Source organism: Perognathus longimembris, chromosome 10 (genome assembly GCF_023159225.1).
Source record: "Perognathus longimembris pacificus isolate PPM17 chromosome 10, ASM2315922v1, whole genome shotgun sequence".
Taxonomy (NCBI): domain Eukaryota; kingdom Metazoa; phylum Chordata; class Mammalia; order Rodentia; family Heteromyidae; genus Perognathus; species Perognathus longimembris.
The window spans coordinates 26,394,695-26,413,962 of record NC_063170.1 but is presented as its reverse complement, the minus strand read 5'-3'; the positions used below and the strand labels follow the sequence as shown (position 1 = coordinate 26,413,962).

Here is a 19,268-nt window from a genome sequence, read left to right as displayed (position 1 = left end):
GGAGGTATATGTGTAGCCAAGAGAGGAAAGAGCTACTGTTCAAATCCACCTGCTTCCTGGCCAACCCCAACTAGACACCCTACTTGTTCATCCATCACTGGCCCCAAATGTGACAGCAGCCATTCTTATCTTCAGGTTTAAAATGTTTGCAGTGTAGGGTAACACTTAGCATTCAGCCTAAGAGTGCCACTGACAACAGAGCTGTGAGCAAATATTTTAACACATAATTTGCTGACCAAGTTTGCTTCTTAAACAGGGCAACGACTTGCAGGTGGCTGTGTGAGGGTCCCCATTGTCCAGTCAGTATCGGTAGCTGCATGGATGGAACTTCGAGGCAGGCCAGCCCCTGCCCTGGCTGAGTGAGATGTGGCACCGCACCGCCCTCTCCACTGCCCGCAGCCGACGGGAAATGACTAGACCTTGCTGAGAACGCCACTTCACTTGTCAGGCATGCTAGAACTGAGGCCAAAAGTGATGAGCAGCACGATGACCACACCTTCTGGTTGATTCTCCTGCTAGGTGACCTGTGGTCAAATGGGCTCCAGTAGGCAAGACAGCCACTGAAATTCAGCAAAGGAGAAGATCGAATCTCAGATACCCCCTTCCTTATCAGTATACAAATAAATGGAAAAGGGTGCGGGGAGCGGGGTCGGCGCTGCAAAAGTTCACACAAGACAGTAGCTCTGCACAGCTCCTGCAGGAAGTGGCCTATGATAAAATAACACACTGCCCAGCACATCAGCTTCTCACTAGGGTTCAAACTCAGGACCTTGAGCTTTCACTTGCTTTTGGCTCATGACTGGCACTTGTCACTTGAGCCACACCTTTATTTCCAGGTTTTTGCTTCCTAATTAGGGATATAGAGTTTCTCAAATTTGGCTGTCTAGGATGCCTAGGAGCCAAACTCCTCAGATCTCAGCCTGCCGAGTAGCTAGGAATACAGGCATGAGCCATCAGTACCCAGCTTCATCTACTTTTAATTTAAAAAGGAAATCCTTATTTTTATTTAAAATACCTAGATTTTTAAAAGTTAAGTCTAAGTTTTAAGAAATATAGTCAATCATCAGGCTCTGTTGTGTGCTGTGGACAGTGCCCGGCCAGGGCCCCCGCTGAGTGCATATCCCATGGGGAGGCCAACTGGTTAGTGGTGAGGTTGTCCTTGGAGACTCAAACCCAAGGTTCATGTCCGTTGCGCAGGAGGCTCCATTGGCTCACCTTGAACAGGAGGACATTACCGGGGGCGGGGGGGGGGGGGGGAATGGGCAATGCTCATATTATGTGAGCTCCCCTCACTGCACAGCCACCTTCCAGGTGACCCCTCTGCCGGTCTCTCACCCAGGCCATCATCAACAATACGCTTCCCCAAAACCACAACCAAGCTACTCAGCACACTTCAGTAACTACCCACTGTTACAGGTGCTGCAGATGCACCCCTTACCCCTGCAAACCTGACATTCTGTCATCGCACCTCGCTTCTGATGGGTGCTCCCTAACTACAGGACTGAAGCACTCTACCCAGCCCGGGTTGTTCACATACAGAGCTTAGATCACAAGGGCAAAGGAAGCTGCTCCACCCAACAGCACACATGCTCAAGAGTAAGGGATGAGTGAAAAGCAAACAGGACAGGTGGGAGGGAGGGAAGGAAGAGAAGGGAGGAGAGGGACAGAAAGGAAGAAAGAAAAAGCAATCAAAGTGCCCTCGCCAAAACAGAAAAAAAAAAATGTTTTTCCAGTGAGTAGTTAACAGTGCCGCTCCTCCAAGCCCTACAATCTTAATAAAACTGATCTCACCACGTGCAGTAATGAAGAACAGTCAGACAAAGCCACCCTGGAACCATGAAAATTGTATGCTGCTCCTTGTTCATGACCTCCTGAGGCAGTGACCATTCTGCCCTCTCCATGCTGTCAGGTGTCGTCTCTGAGAAGGGGGAGATGGAGAGGCAGGCAGAGGCAGGCAGGGAAGGGGGTCAGCCAGGGCCCCATGGGGAACTCGATAAATCCAGCTAATTTGTGGCCAGCACCAGGGCCTGATGCTCCTAATTGCTCCCAGCCCTGGTGCACAAACTCAAGGTAAGAATGCTGGGGTGAAAATCAACCCCTTGTTGTGCTTACAGAAGGAAGAACCCATAGGAAAAAGAAAAGAAGGGTACAGAGGTCTGCAACTTTAAAACCAGAGGCCAGGCTGCATGCAAACAGAGCCTCAAGAAGCAGCCACAGCGTGGGTGTCACAAGTGCCAGGCACCATGGAGCCTCTGGTCTCAGCTGGCTCCATCTGTGAATGGAGTGGACCTTAGGGGTCTGTGACTCTGCCAGAAGCAGGCCTGGGGCAGAGCTCAGGCTTCACCTGAGTCCACCTTCACCAAGGAAGAATTGCTTCTGCCCATCTCCTGCACGGGGCTCCCCATAGCACGCTTGGCAGACAGAGTTCTGACATGAAACCAGAAAGAGTGCAGTGAAAGTTCACTTGACCAACTTCTCCCCCAGTCTTCACCTCCCTGGGGTCAGGTCCCTAGATAAGCTCTGAATACTCGACAAACACAACCCTTCCCCTGCTGGTTACAATCTGTGTCTCCCTCCTTCAGCCCTCAAGCACTCCAGCAGAGAGTCTGGCATACTGTAGGTGCTCAACGATGACTTCTCTGGAGCCAATGAGTGAGCCAAGCAGTCTGGAGGGGCCCATACCAATCTTGACATTTAAGACCCAGTTCCAGGTTATAGCTCTGTGATCCACAACTAACCTGGCATGCCCAAAGCCTTGGGTCCATCCCTAGCAAAAGGAGGGAGGGAGGGAGAGGAAGGAGAAAGAAAGGAGATCTAGCAAGGGTCTATAATCCTGTGGAAGGATGAAACAACAGAACGATCCAGAAACAGACCTCTGGTCCTGCCACTGCCTTGGGATCCACGGGTCCTTGGTACCTGGGTTTCTGTAGCCCAGGCTCCCAGGCCTCTGCTACCACCAGAGGCCAGTTGCTTCCCCACCAATGATCCTCTTACCCTGGGTTTTCTCTCCAGTCCGCACAGGGCCCTGAGAGGTAAGTGGTCCCTTCTCCTCCAGCCGCAGTGCAGAGGCTGTGTGAAGCCTTTAAAAATTAACCAGTTGCTGGGCATGGAGACAGCCCAGTGCATCGCTGTGTCCCAGGGAATTCCAAAGTGCCGCCTGGGGACCGCGAGAAGGTTGGAGGGAGAGTTTTCACCATGTTGTTGCTGCTAAGGGAAAAGCCAAATGGCAGCACACTTGGCTTCCAAAAATTCCAGCTCCCATCAAACTCCAGTCCAGGCTCCCCCTGGGGGGAGAGTGGTGGCCCCAGCCCACCTCTTGCCAGCAGTGGGCTTCTTCATGGGACCGTGGGGTCTCCCCATTGCTTAACCTCATCCACTCGCTAAGGTCTGCTGGCTTTCTGCTGATTTCCTCTGGTGCCCAAGAGAGTGTTTAGAGTCCCATAAGTGAGCTGTAAGGCATTCGGGGGCGTCCCCTGGAACCCGGATTCCTCAGGCAGCCGACAGAGCAGACAGAACAAAGCCTGCTCTATACAGCCCTCACCACAGAGCCAGCTTCCCGACAGATGCCCCTTCGCAGAGCTGGAGCTGCCTGGGACCTGGTCATCAGCCCATAGAGCAGGGTCTGCTTGGTGGCCCGGGACACAAAGATCCTTATTCCTACATAAAGAGGAGCAAACACTCAGAAGGATTAGCCACACAGGCCAAAGGTCAAGTAGGCAATGCAGGAGAAGCTTCCAGACTCACCCCAGAGGCCTGGCTGCCTCCCTGTGCTGGCCAATATCGGAGTGATCTATATGCATATGCACACCCCACACCCCCCCTCACCCCACCCCAGGCTCATCCTCAAACCATCACTTAACTCGGATTTCAAACTGCTCGCGATGTTCTTTAGTCAACATGAAGTAGAAACCTTTTATTAAATGCTGCTAATTTTTTATTGATCACACTGTGAATCATTTCATTTTCCATTACCGCAAATGTCTCCTATCAGGCCTCCGCGATGACTCCTCTTTATTCAGTCTTGAGCAAATTGTCACTTTTAATCAGTTTTCAGTTGCAGTATGGCTCAAAAACTAGAAGGCAGTCTCTCGGTATCATTATTGCTTTTGTTTAAAAAAAAAGTTTCCATAAAGGAAAGGTTATTATACTCCGAATAAATATACATGAATCAAATTCAAATGAAATTCCTCCCTGGCTCTAACCAATTTTAGCATTAGCTCTTATAATTTTTTGAGGTTTATTTTCATGGAAAGACTGTTCATAATTATTGCTCGTGCCCTCCCAAAACACTTATGTTACTAAAGTGTGAAATGTCTTCTAACACAAAGACAGATCTCTGGGAAGTAATTACAGAAATGCATTCAGGGGCAATAATTCTATATTAGCTGTCAGCAGCAGACATCCTCTGAAAGGCACTTGTTACGAAGGAATTATTTGTGTTGCCGTTGACGGCGTGGCAGGCAGGCCCAAACCGAAAGGCTGTGTCGACCCGGAAAGGCGGGCTCCCTCATCAAGGGTCAAATTAAGTTTAAATCATTACCTTGAAGCCCGGCAAACTCGTACCTGGCTGTCTATTGTGAAGACGTTTTTGAGACGCACTCGAGCGCAACGTGGTCTTCCCTTTCGCAGCGTGGTGCAATTACCGTGAGTCTCAAAAGGACTCTGCCAGGAGCTTGTCACAATAGGGAGAAAGGAGGTGGCAGGGTGTCTATTAAATGCTAACTTGTGTCACCAAACAGAATTCTCAAGAATTATAAATTGCTGAGATGCCTCACAGCTGACCCTCTCACGTTAAGAAGAGCCAGGATATTATCAGGAAAGTACAAGAATTTGTATCAAAGGCGAGAGAGGAGACTCTCTGGGGAAGCGAAGGGAGGGGAGCTAGGGGGATGGGGGCCCAATGGACTAGCTCCAGCTCCGCAGTCCATAGGAAGTCTGGGGAGCAATTGGAGCAGAGAAAGACCCCAAAGTGAGATCAGGCAGAGGAAGGTGTAAGAAGGGGGTAAAGAGATGCTCGGGGAGTTTTGTCCCTAGCTCCTGCCATGACTATGGCCTCCACCCATCCATTTCAACTTTCTGAGCCTCATTTTCCCCATCTGTTAAAAAAAAAATCCTACTTCACTAGGCACTGGTGGCTCACACTTGTAATCCCAGCTACTCAGGAGGATTAAGGTTCAAAACCAGCCCAGGCAGGGCAGTCTGTGAAACTCCCATCTCCAATTAACCAGCAAAAAAGCCATAAGTAGCCAGGCACTGGTAGTGGCTCATGTCTGTAATCCTATCCTAGCGACTAAGGCTAAGACATGAAGATTTGAAGCCAGCACCATTTGAAGCCAGCCCAGGCAGAAGAGTCTGTGAGACTCTAATCTCCAATAAATTACTCAGCAAAAGCCGGAAGTGGCACTGTGGTTCAAGTGGTAGAGCACTAGCCTTGAACAAATGAAGCTTAAGAACAGCACCCAGACCCCGAGTTCAAGTCCCAATATCAGCACCACTATCCCCAAAACAAAATCCTACTTCAAAAGGTCATGTTGAAGGTATTAGATGAGCAAGGTACAAGGTGTACTTTGCTGAAGAATGGCAAGACCAATTCCAGATGCACGATGGGAGCCACCTGACCGTAAGGTTGCTGGACGAAAAAGGGAGATGAAAGGCAGAGCATCTTCCTGGGCTCAGAGGGACTCTGTGCACCATCAGGCTTCAGTTTCCCCAACTCTAAAATGAATAAGCATCCAACTCATTACCTGAGCCATCCTTGTGAATTGAAGTGAAGCACAAAGCCAGGCTTCTTCTAGTTTGCACACACTGTTGTTTCCCAAGACAAGAGGCCAAAGTTTCTTCCTGCTAGCAGTGGGGCCTATAGTCTGGCCACTGACTCTGATATTTCACAGGGCCTGCCCTACAAATCCCCCTCTGTAAGCTTACAAGGAACCAGTGAGATAACCCTGGGACCTCAAGAAAAGAGAACACCTAAAATAAAGCCAAAAGTGAGAGAACAGAACTGATGGGTGAGGAGGAAGAGGTCTGAGCAATGCCCTCTGACCCAGTCATTCCAAATTGTGGCTCAGATGCTAGAAATTCATTATAAAATTCAAATGTTGAATTCTCTGTGAGACTAGCCACTGCCAAATTATCTGTAGTAGCCAAAAAAAAAGAACACATTTCCATTAGTAGTAGATCAATAGATAAATTGTGGTGCATTTATGCATTTACAGAGTAGACCCCACATAGCAATTAAAATTACAATTAAATTGCAATTAAAATTAACAGGACTACATGTAACAATGTGGATTTAGCTTCCCAATACAATCTAAGAGAGGAAAGTGAGCTGTTAAAGATAAGCCACATATATGAACACAGACGTAAACCATGTTTGTAGTAACATACAGCAACATTTACATTGTTTTAGAACTTGTATATCAATGTGTTTAGTTATACTTTGTACATATTTCAAAAAGAAAGATACACACAAAAATGAGAAAAACCAAACTGCTGGGAAGGGAACGTGTAGCAAGCATGTGAAGCTCTGCTGGGTGATTAAATGGTGCATTCCTTAAGCTAAAGAATTCATTCTACATTGGTATTCATTTTATCTGAAATAGTTCACTTAAATAAACAGCAGAAGCTGAGACTATGATGTGGAGAAAGCTTTAGAGAAAGGGGCCAATCTGAACCACAGCCTTCTCAGAACCTAAGACCCAAAACAGTGTCCCCAGTACATTAACGGTGGTACATTAATGGGGCTGGCAGCCCTGTCTGCTGATTCTCCCTCAGCCCAGCACGGTGTGATAGACAGGAAAGGATAGAGAATTGTGGGGAGTGTCTCACTTGAAGAATGCAACAGCATTAAAATAATTGATTCTACCAAAGCAGTGTGGTATCGGCATGTGGAGAGCAGCTGGCCCTGAGAAGGTGCACTGAAACTCTTTGTTAAGTGAATGAACAAGTGTAGGCTATCTCGATTCCAGGACCCTGCCCAGGACCCTCTTGCTGGACCACATAGACCATTTGTAAAGGAACGGTGTTCGTTCTCAAGTAGGGGAGAAAAAAAATTGACACTCAGACTCGGACTTCTCACCAATTTTCTGTCCCTTCTGTGAGCAGGTCGTGATTGTGAGTCCCAGCTGGGTCTGGAAAGTACCTTTGGGGAGATGAGAATGGAAACCATGTAACTTAAGAAGGAGCCAGGTTCTGCCTAAAATGCATCCTGACCCCCTTCCATGGTCACACATCATATGGAAAAGATTACTCCAACCCACGCCAGAGGAGGACATCTGAAGGCTGGCAGGCCAAAACCAGCCATCACTAAGAAACCAAACTGGGTGACACAGTCACTTGCTACAGGCAAGATGCAACCGGAGTCAGAGTTCAAAACAGAGTCTGCAAATCTTTCCAATGAAGCCCCAGCAAGGAGCAAGGAGAGGAAGGTGAGGAGGCAGCTGGGCAGATTCGTATTGAGACCACCTTCCCTAAGAAGTATAAACTATTACAGATGTGGGAACTCAGGCCCTAAAGTAAAGTACGTCAGAGCAGGGCTTCTAACCTCCAGACCACCCATTTGTGCAGTTAGCAATAGGTAAACAGGAAAGTCTACATCACAGCTGTGTGACGATGCCTGGAACTTGCCACATGAAGAACTCAGTTTCTAGAATCCAGGGACCACCAGCCCATTGTCACAGCCCCAACCAGAAGAGCATCTGCCCAAGGAGGAGGCCTGACTGACACAGGAGGAGGCCTCAGCTACACCTGGTGCAGGGACCTCTACCACTGGGGGATAACACAGCACAGAGATGCCAGGCTGGAAGCTCAGCCCACTCTCAACGAACTGCCACCCATCCTGCCCTTGGCCCTGACATGAGGCGTCCATTGGGCCTGTTCATGGTCTCATCTGGTTTTCTCTCCAGAACTATTTCTTTCCCATAAAATAAAGCTTTCCTGTTATTTCTGATTACAAAGATAACTGTGGCTGATGTCAAAGATACAAGCCAGACACAAAAGTATAAAGAAAATAGTACAAATCACCTGAAATCTCACCAGCCAGAGGCTTAGGTTGTGACTACTTTGATGAACAAGATCTCGAGCATCCCCCTTCTACATCGACAAACACGCACTGCAATCAGAACACGAGAATGGGTTGCTGGCCACACGCTGACCTGTCACCTCTTTTCACTTTGTTCCTCTCAACCCTGTTCTATGGCCATCTCTTCCAGGGGTGGGTGTTAGAGGCCATCTATAAAGCTTGTCTGCGGGGGAATCACAGAAGCCCGGGACGCCTAGGGAAACATGAGCAGGCCTGGAAATGAACAGGGCTAGGAATTTATCTCCAGACAGACTTTCTTGCTCTGCAAATGCTCACCCTGGAAATGTCTGGCCGAGTGGGCCCCCTGTGTCAGTATCCCCTGTAGAAACAGCCTGCTAATGTCACCAGTGGCTGCCATCTCTATCCACCCTCCCGGCTACCACACTCCATTCCATCCATGCAGAGGACAAAGGGCCATGTGATACAGTGCTGGCAGCTGACCTTGAAAAAGAAGCTGTCAGTCAGTATGTGCAAGTGGCCCCAAGCCCAGACCTGTGTGTCACTCACATGTGTGCAAGATGCACAAGGGTGTACCCTCACCAATCAGGTTCCAGTCCCAAGTGAGTCACGATGGGGACAGAGCCTCCACCTCTCACCCAATGATCCCAGGGGAAGTTTAGGAAATTCCCACCCCAAGAACCGGCTGGTGGGCAGCTTCCTCTCTCCTCTTTAACCTGTACCAAAACAGTAAAGAGAGTCCTCTCACCCCCACTCCTGGCACAAAATCGGGATGCTTCCTGAGCTTAGTCACTATGGGCCAATCACAGAAGTCCTTACCACCTCCAGGGATTCCCAAGGGAGTGCAGGTGGGGGAAGTGGGAAGCGTGTTTCTGGGAAGTGAACTCCAGTGTGAATCAAAGAAAACGCGGGAAGGAGAGCCTGGTGAGGCCCCATCAGCCTGCTAGAAGAGATGCAGGAGCATTCAGGACACATCCACAAGCTCACAGAACCTTTATTGAGATCCTACAATGTGCTGGGGACTGTCCTTAGATAGCAAACATGGAGCCCACTGTTCCTCTTCCAGAGCTTTCCCCCTGGTGGGGAAGGACAGCAGATACAAACTGAAACAAAGTCATGCCTGCAAGTGAGGAGCACGTGGAATGAAAAGAAAGAGGCCCTGCATGGCAGAGGCCTGTGAGGGGCAGCTACATAGAAGCTAAGTGGGCTCCTCTGGGCCTCACTGGTGAGGCAGTGGGAGCCACGCTGCAGATGGGAAAGAAGCAGAGCACAGAGATGCTGAGGGAATGGGAAGTCTTCTATCCCAGGAATGGCTGGGAGGTCCAAGCAGCTACAGTCTACAGCCAGAGTCCAGAGAGCAAGTCTTGCTAGCAGAGTGAAGCGCAGGGAGGGTCCAGGACTTAAACAATGTGATCCTGAATCTGAGACGGCCTGTGAATGTCTCCTCCCCTCCAGGTCCTTGTACTGCAGTTAGATTGCAGGTGATCATGTGCAAATTAATGGCTGTTGAATAGTTTCTGTGCTAAGCTGGGAACGAATCGTTCAGGCCTATAATCCTACCCACTCAGGAGGTGAAGATCTGAGGATCAAAATTTCAACAAGTCTATTATACTTTTATTGCCAATTTACCAGGAAAAAAAAAAAAGGCAGAGTGTAGTTGTGGCTCAAATGGTGGAGCACTCCAGCCTGTTGGGCCTTCTAGCCCCAGGAATGGCTTTGCTCAGAGCCTGGGGAGGTACCTCAGGTCCCCCGCTGACCACTGCAGCACCATGGGAGGACTTCGGACAACCTTCATTCCCAAGTCTCTCACTCTCTGGAAGGGGAGACAGCAAGATCGCCTATACCTACTGAGGCGCAGTGGGTGGGAGGGGCTCTAGGAAGCTGTGGGACTCATTCAGAGCCCAAGGGGCTAAGTGAGAAACAACTTGCTGACAGAGAGCCTCGGCTTGACTTCAGGCAAGATGGTGGTAAGATTCGGGGAGGCGGGGGGGGGGGGGGGGGCGGACTAGGATCATTAGTTAACCGTCCTGCACTTGTTTCTTACCTTTTTTTGAATTTTTTAAAAATGTATTTATTGTCAAAGTGATGTGCAGAGGTTTCACAGTTCCATATATAAGGCAGTGAGTACATTTTCTTATCCAACTTGTTACCTCCTCCATCATTTTTCTCCCACTGCCTCCTTCCCCATTTCCCTACCCCCAGGAGCTGTACAGTTGGTTTATAGCATATAGTTTTGTAAGCATTGCTGTGGCATTGGTTTGTCTTTTAACCTTTGTCTTTCCATTTTGATGTTCCCCTTCCCTTCCCTAGTTCCAATAAAGGTATATACAATACCTAGGGTACCAAAATCAGTTACAGTGACATCAGTGGTCAAGCTACGGGGAAGAAAGAAAAGGGCATCTTTTTTTTTTTTTGGTACCAGTTCTTGGGACTTGAACCCAGGCCCTGGGAGCTGTACCTAAGCTTTTGTGCTCAAGGCTGGTACTTTACTCTTTGAGACACAGCTTGACTTGTAGCTTTTTGGTAGTTAATTAGAGATAAGAGTCTCACAGACTTTCCTGCCCAGGCTAGCTTCAAATATGATCCTCAGATCTCAACCACCTGAGTAACTAGCATTATAGGCATGAACCACCACCAGCACCCAGCCTGTTTCTTGTTCTCCAGTAGAGGGCTCTAATGGTGCAGGAGGCCTCTGCTCATCCCTCGTGTGTCCCAGTCCACTCAAGGATTCATGGCTTTGGACCTACTATGTGCTGGGCAGTAAGTCTCCTTCCCTGACACAGCACTGGACAGACCGTAAAAGAAGCCAGGAAGCAGAAAGTCTCAGGTGGGATGAACACAGGCAGAGTGCCAAAGAAGGTGACTGGATGGAGGATGGGAGGCAAGGAGGTAACTTTACCCTGGGGGCCAACAAAGGCTTCTCTGGGGAGAGGATATTTTTGTGAACACTTGAATGATACAAAGAAGCCAGGCATAAATGAGGGAACAAAAGGTAGCCAAGGTGTAAGGCACAGTTCATGCAAAGGCCCTGAAGTTAGAGCAAGCTGAGAGGACACAGGGAACTGACAAGTCAACAGGCAGTGTCGGGATGGAGCTAGAGCAGATGAGGCTGACAAAAAGTGGTGAGAAGTTTGAGTTTAATGATGTGTCCTTATCCTGGCAGAGCAGTGGCTCCCACACAGTATCTCCTAGTTCCTAGAGCATTGGTCATTTTATTGTGTTGTCTCATCACACACACTCTTGCATGCACATGCGTGAGCACACACACACACACACACACACACACACACACACACACACACACACCAATAAAAGCTCCAGGAAGGCAGGAAATCTCCATCTTGGGTCATTGGCTAACCCCTAATACCAGCTGGGGATGATGGTGCGTGCCTATAATCCTGGCACTTGCGGGGCTGAGACAGGAGCACAGTGAATTACATGTCAGTCTTGGCAAAAATAGTTATCAAAACCCTATCTTAAAAAACAAGCTGGATATAGTGATTCATCTGTAATAACAGCTATGTGGGAAGCACAGGTAGAAAGATCATACAGTGTAGGCTGGGTATGTAGCCTAGCGGTAGAGTGCTTGTCTAGCATGCATGAAGCCCTGGGTTCAATTCCTCAGCCTCACATATACAAGAAAAAACCAACAAGTGGCACTGTGGCTCAAGTGGTAGAGTGCTAGCCTTGAGCAAAAAGAAGCCAGGGACAGTGCAAAAAGAAGCCAGGGACAATGCTGCTGCAGGATCGCGACCAGAGCGTCTGAGTAATAGCTCTTCAAGTCTACAATTAAAAATGGCCTCTAACAAGACTACATTGCAAAAAATGGGAAAGAAACAGAATGGAAAGAGTAAAAAAGTTGAAGAAGCAGAGCCTGAAGAATTAGTTGTAGAAAAAGTACTGGACCGATGTGTAGTGACTGGGAAGGTAGAATATTTCCTGAAGTGGAAGGGATTTACAGCTGCTGATAATACTTGGGAACCTGAAGAAAATTTAGATTGTCCAGAATTAATTGAAGCATTTTTTAATTCTCAAAAAGCTGGTAAAGGATGGTATAAAAAGAAAATCTTTATCGGACAGTGAATCTGATGACAGCAAATCAAAGAAGAAAAGAGATGCTGCTGACAAACCAAGGGGGTTTGCTAGGGGTCTGGATCCTGAACGAATAATTGGTGCCACAGACAGCAGTGGAGAATTGATGTTTCTTATGAAATGGAAAGATTCAGATGAAGCTGACTTGGTGCTGGCAAAAGAGGCGAATATGAAGTGTCCTCAGATTGTGATTGCTTTCTATGAAGAGAGACTAACTTGGCATTCTTGTCCAGAAGATGAAGCTCAATAATTGTTTGCATTGCTTTTTATATATGTTTATACATATATATAAAATCCGAGTCTTGGTTTTTGAATTAATGGTGTGAAACAATAACTACATTCTAATGAAAATCAAGTATGACATGTTGGTTTTGAAAGTAGTATTGGGGGAGTTGAGGTTTTTCTTTTTTCCTCAATAGCACTGTTTACTTTGAACAAATATAATAAAGGCTTTCTGTAATTGCTTTATCAGAAAAAAAATGTTTAATACCATGGTATATTTCCTCTGCATTCAGAAACAGATTGTGGCTTTTTTTTTAATATTAGGCAATTTTGGGGGGTCATTACTTAATCAGAACAACTTGTCTTTAACTGCTATGTTGAAGGATCATCCTGAATTCTCTTTTTTGTGTTTGTGTGTGTGTGTAAACAAAATACTTACATAGGTAGTTTTTTTGTTTTGGAGATTTTGCTTGTTTAGAGGTGTTAGGCATCAGACCCACAGTCTTGCATATGTAGGTAAATGATGTATCACTTAGTTACATCCCTGGCCCTTGTTTTAGTTTTTTGTTGATTTTTGAGACAGGGTCTCTAGGCAGCTCAGGTTCACCTTGAACTTCCTAGGTAGCCAGGCTAGCTAGCCTCAAACTTTAGGTCCTCCTGCATCTACCATAGATAAGCAAATGCAATAGCTTTGCAAAACTTCTTGAAAGGTAAAAATTTAAGCTAATAACAACTTCCCTCACCCAGATGAGAAAAGACAAATCTTGATTTCCTTTCACTAAAATTTTCTGTAGTGAGCATTCCTTTATAGAATATTGGGTCATGGGCTATCTAACACTCAGCTCATGGAAATGTAAAATCAGCTGGTTAGAGATGTGACTATTTAGGACCTACTGGCCTAAATGAATGGACAGAATTTTATAATTATTGACCTGCATGCTTTTTCTTTACCCCAACTCATTCCTTACATGTAGGCTCAATTGTTTTCAGTATTGGGTTACTGGTTCCACAAAAGCCAGAGAAACAACTTTGTAGTAATCAGAATGTTACCCAACTGTATATTGTTTACTTTATTGTAAATAATGGTGAACAGTGGTCAATAAGTAGTTTTATATTCCTTAAAAAAAAAAAGAAGAAGAAGAAGCCAGGGACAGTGCTCAGGCCCTGAGTTCATGCCCCAGGATAGAGGAGGGGGTTGGGGGGGAGAAGGGAGAGAAGGAGGAGGAAGGGGTGGGGGAAGGAAGGAGGGGGAGGAGGAAGAGGAGGAGGAGGAGAAGGAGGGGGAGGGGGAGGGGGAGGGGAGGAGGAGGAGGAGGAGGAGGAGGAGGAGGAGGAGGAGGAGGAGGAGGAGGAGTTGGAGGAGGAGGAGGAGGAGGAGGAGGAGGAGGAAATCACAATCTAAAGCCAGACCTGAGCAAAAAGCAAGCTTTATATGAAAAATAAATTAAAAAGATGGAGAAAGATGAGGGAGGAGGTAACAAGTTTGATAAGAAAGGTACTCACTGCCTTACATATGAAACTGTAACTCCACTTGGACAGTAAATTAACTAATTTTTTTAAAAGATAAAAGAGTTAGAGGTGTGGCTCAATTAAAGAGACAGAAAAGAGGGGGGAAGGAACTGAAGGGAGGGAGAGGAGGAGGAGGAAGGGAATGGAAAGAGTACTCCTAATGTATACTAATGGCTAGCACAGTGCCTAGACCAGAGGCAGTCAGTCGAATCTGCTGAATGAAGGGCCTCAATGTGCACTCACTGAACACAATCATCGGGGCTGTCACTGGGGTCTAGGCTAGAAGATGAGGCTCCCTGCCCCGGCAGCACCCAAGTGGTGCTTGGAAGGACGCATGCTGGGGGGATGACCCTGGGCTTCCAGGTTCTTCTTCCAGAGCTACCAGATCTGCCCTTGTCCGGTGCACAGCACTGAGGGCAGCCAACTCTGGCCACAGCTGCTGGATAGACAAGGACAGACAGCGCCTAGCAGTCCGGACAGACATGTGCACGGAGCACCAGCAGCCGCCTTGATTTCTGGCTCACTAGAGATTTATTAGGATCACAAAGCAAGCCTCTTACATGGCTTAATGAGGAGTCGGAGCTATTATGGGGGGTTGGGGACAAGATGGAGCAGAAAGAAAAAACTTTTTTTTTTGCCAACATTGTGCCTGGAGTACCAGGCGGATGGACTTAAATCCTCCCTCAAAGGCCCCCCTGGGCAGGGTGCTTCCTGCACACAATTGTAATTTGGCCTGCAGGCTTCAACTTCCTTTGTGGTAACTAATTTCTGACTTGCTTTTCGGCTATTTATTTCTAGAACAATGTGCTCACTGCAATGGTCCTCCACGCTCCATCTTCAGTGGGGACAAAGAGGGAGGACGTGAAAAGCCATCTAAAAGAGATGGCAGAAGTGGCCAAACCCAGTCCCCCATGATCCAGTCTCATCTGCAGCTCTCCAAAGCCAGATGCTAGAGGCAGCATCAGAAGAGGTCTTGGAGCCCCAAGATGTCTGGGCAGGCAGACAGATGACCTGATGGGAAAGGAGGAAGGTCCAGCCCCCAGATGGGGCTCTTCCTCCACACAGTAATTAACTGCACCTCCCAGACCCTGCCTGCCTCGGGCCCTCTTCCTCTGTAATCTTTTTCTAATTTTCCAGGCCAGCTTCCGGCTTCCTCAAGTCACCTTAATTGGAAACTCTTGAGTTCACGTGGAAAGTTTCTTTCCCCTCTCAGAGGGCACCTACAGAGGGTGGGGAGCCTGCTCTCCAAAACCATTCTTACTAGACTTGGCTAATAATGACCCTCTTTTGCTAATGAAAAAAATACACACATGCACACACCATAGCTGCTGTAATTAAGCCAGTGACAAGTTGAGTTGGAGGAAAATTAGATTTATTTACATGCTGCTCAGTTGCTGATGAAGCACTCACTATCCAGGAGCCTCCTAATTAACCCTTGTTTAGAGGGTGTGCTCTTCCATGCTCCCCTCTGTATATGGGAGTTGGTTTAAAAATAATACTAATAATTAGCCATTCTTAGAGTTGAGATCTCCTCTCTATCTCAATTCTTGGAGCTATGTAGCCAGATGCTGGTGGCAACCAAAACCCCAGAATGCTTTCAGTTCTGGGCTTCAGTGGCCCCAATGTATCAGCCAACAAGTAGTGCCTATATTAGGCACTCCGTGGTGAGAAGTGTGGCTGGCTGTGCCAAGATGGAGGGGGAAGAAACAGGGAGCAACTGACAGTTACAAATGTGGTATTTAAGCACAACTGGGAGAGAGCTCAAAGGTAACTGTAAAGTTTCAATGTCCAGGATTGTCAGAACAGACCTGCTAGCTGTGTTGACAGTCTCCTCTAGCCAGGTATGTCACATGACTGGGAGAGTGAGCCCCAGGAAGTCTGGGCTGTAATCATACAGGTTTGGGGCTTGCTTTTCAAATCTTGATGGTCACCTACATTGGCCCAGGCCACCCAACACTGGGTACCACCACACCTTGGGTTTAAGAGGACATGAACACATGACACACTCCCAGCCTAATGACGGCTTTGCTTCCGAAAGGGGCAACATTTCATTACATACACAAGGACACAACACCACCTCCCAGTTTCAGCAATATTGGAGTAGGACCAAGTATACAGTTCAAGTTAAGGCAACATGGTAGTCAAGGGTTTGAAGGACATCCTTATAGGACAGTCCCCACCAGAGAGGAAGAAATGGGCCACTTCCCTTGCATTCCATGAGTAGCTAGACTGTCACAGATGAGCACCAGATGACATCGTCTTCCCAGACATAAGGCTCAAGGGTCCCTGCCCTTTCCTTAAGCTTGAACCTAGTGAAGCTTCAAGCTGCCCGTGATCTCAGAGAGGACCTGGCTCAGTCCAAGATGGTGCCTGGAAAGGACTCCTCCAGCATCCCTCTGTAAGTCTGCCCTGAGCCAGAAGGGGTGGAGATAGGAACCCAGGGGCCACCTTCCACGGCCAGCTGCAGGTGTAAGGTAAGGCAGGAACAGTACCCATGTTGCCTTGGAATTTTTATGAGATCTGAAAACAGGCTTATGGCGGACTGGAAGTGTGAGGCACAGACATGAGACACCATCATGCTCAGAGCTAGGTAGGTCTGTGTGGCTGCACAAGCAGGGATAGGAAACACCCAGGCCATAGGCAGCATAAGGTCCTGGAAATCATTTGGGATACGACAGGGCAGACCCATATGCTTCTCATCAGCTGCCTACTCTGTCTTGCCAATATTGAGAATACTGTATGGCCTATAAATGATGAGAAATACCCAAATGGCCAGGGCCATGGTCAAAGACAGCCTCCCCACTCGCCATAGCACAGCTCCAGCCCCAGAGAGACTGGGGAGGATTGTCATTCCATGTCACCCACACAGGCTGCTGCCACATAAGCAGAGGCTCTGCTTTGCTTCCAAGTCACTTGCCCTGATGTCCAGTGGGCATCGTCTCTTTCCCATTAGACCAAATGGAACACTTTTGTCTCTTCTACGCCAAAGTCAAAAGGGCAAAATTTCAGGAAATGTATTTTAAATAAGTGAGGCCAAGACTTCCCACCTTGTCTGTCTTGTGTTTCAGTATGTGGCTAAGGATTCTGTAGGTTCAATGCTCCCACCTACTTGAATCCATTGTTGGCTTTGGGCTCTTGTATATCCTTTCTTTCCTCCCCCCTTTCTGTTGTACTAGGGCTTGAACTCAGGGCCTGGCACTCTTACTTGTTTTTTTTGCTCAAGGCCGGTGCTCTACCACTTGAGCCATATCTCTACTTCTAGCTTTTCTGCTGGCTCATGGAATATAAGAATCTCACAGACTTTCTTGCCCAGGCTGGCTTTGTTTACAGTCCTCAGATCTCAGGCTCCAGAATAACCAGGATTCCAAGCATGAGCCACCAGTGCCAGCCAGACCTTGTATATTCTGAACCTCTAGCAGAAGACTCCTTGATGAGTTCATTCATTTAGCTCACTGCTGTCATGTTCCCTGAGCACATCAGCTCTGAGAAGCAAGGTGTGTGAGACAAGGCCCCTCACACCCAGTGAGACCATCGCTCTGTGCTCATCTGCATGAAGCCAGTAGCAAAACAGGAGGAGTGAAGCTGGGAGAATATGGCCTAGTGGCAGGAGTGCTTGCCTTATATACATGAAGCCCTGGGTTCAATTCCCCAGCACCACATATATAGAAAATGGCCAGAAGTGGCGCTGTGGCTCAAGTGGCAGAGTGCTAGCCTTGAGCAACAAGAAGCCAGAGACAGTGCTCAGGCCCTGACTTGAAGGCCCAGGACTGGCAAAAAAAAAAAAAAAAAAAAAAAAAAAAAAAAAAAAAAACCAGCCCTGCACACTGGCTCATGTGCCAAAGCTCAACATAGTTTAATGGCCATGCCCTCTCCACACAACTCACCTGTCTGCAACTACTAGAATTCAATACACCACTACAAGTTACGAACGCTAATGGGAAGCCAGACATGTGACAGCTTCCAACTCCCCCTTGGGTAGAGTGGTAAGGAGCTTGATTCAGCAGGAAATACCCCAACTCCCATCAGTTTCTACTAAGGAGAACTTGGGATATCCATGATCACACACAGCTGGGACAATAAAGGGGACCTGGTACAAATCATGAGTCAAAGGCAGAGATGAGCAGATTCCTCTCCCTGTTCTCCATAGGCTGCTCCCTCCCTCTGCTGACCACCAGCTCCTCCCCTCCACACCATAGGGCCACCCTACCTAACCTTGGGGCTGTGGTCTCTCTTCACCCCTTGGCTTGTCCTGCCTTTCATCCATCTCTGAATAGGCATTTGCTGTGAGTAGGTATTTCCTGAGCCACCTTCACCTGCCTAAGGAGAAGAGAGGCTACCCAGGGTCTTACCAGCTGAAGCATCTGAGTAAAGATTGGTTTTACAATTTGCATAATAACCATCCTTACAAAAAAATATCACTCCCTCATACTCCTTAAAGGCTGCACCAAGTCTAATTTACAGTAGCAAGAGGCAAGGTGGGAATGACCAGTCCTATATCCAGGACATGTACTGAGGCTCATGGGTGGTCAGTGAATTCACTGGACAGGGATCAGACCAGGACAAAGGGACAGGAATCCTGCCACTCACACAGAACAACTTCTCTGACATCAAAACCAGGACCACAAAGTGGTAGAACACTAGCCTTGAGCACAAAAGCTTAGGGACAATGCCCAGGCCTTGACTGAGTTCAAGCCCCACAACCGACAAAAAAAAAAATTAAAAAATTAAAATAAATAAATACAGGACATCACCCAGGTCCTGTGTTCAATCCCCTCCCCATTACAGCATAAAAAGGAGGATCTCACTTTCCAGGCATCACTGAGGGTCTGAAGCTGAAGGCAGAAAGCCTCCTATCCACATGCTGGTACCCCCATGGGAACTGCCTACGTGGTCGTCTTTCTCTCAGCATTGGCCAAAGGACTGGCCAGGTCACGGCAGCCAGCCCAGGACTTAAGTCTTAGAAGACACTATGCGAATAACAATTCAAGGGGAAATGAACCCAGCAAAAGAGCCCAGGAACACAAATTTTAAGCCAGCTAAGGTTTCACCTACATGTGCACATAGGTCACGGGCAGAGTGCTTTTGCACCACCAGGGTGCACAGCCCCAAGCAGTCCCTTCTGGCCTGTCACAGACATTGGCCTGCCCATTCCAAATGTCACCGAAGTGGACATAGTAGAACATTCTGCACTGAGCCAGCTTCTCTCCCTACACCTCAAATCTGTGAGTTTCGTCCAATATCTAAGTGTGGCAGTGACCATCTTGATCGCTGTGTCCTGCTTGGCTTTCTCTTTGTTTTTTTGGTGTGTTTTTTTTTTAGTCTTGGTTTGGTTTTTATTTTTTGTCAGTACTGGGGTTTGCTCTCAGGGCCTTGAATTACTGGGCAGGGAGTTCACCACTTGAGCCAC

General features: G+C 47.7%; 1 protein-coding gene and 1 pseudogene across 2 annotated transcripts in view; one reads left to right on the top strand and one right to left on the bottom strand.

The window, feature by feature from the left end:
* The window catches only part of Znf423 (zinc finger protein 423), a 321,067-nt gene that overhangs the window by 216,433 nt on the left and 85,366 nt on the right, over positions 1-19,268 (bottom strand). Inside the window, exon 3 of one of the 2 annotated variants that reach the window (XM_048355657.1) lies at positions 7,079-7,141. The exons of the other annotated variant lie outside the window; for it this stretch is intronic. Within the exon in view, the coding sequence (XP_048211614.1) occupies positions 7,079-7,141 (63 nt within the window). The remainder of the gene's footprint in view (positions 1-7,078; positions 7,142-19,268) is intronic. 2 annotated transcript variants of the gene reach the window in all.
* LOC125358488 lies at positions 11,793-12,536 on the top strand (annotated as a pseudogene).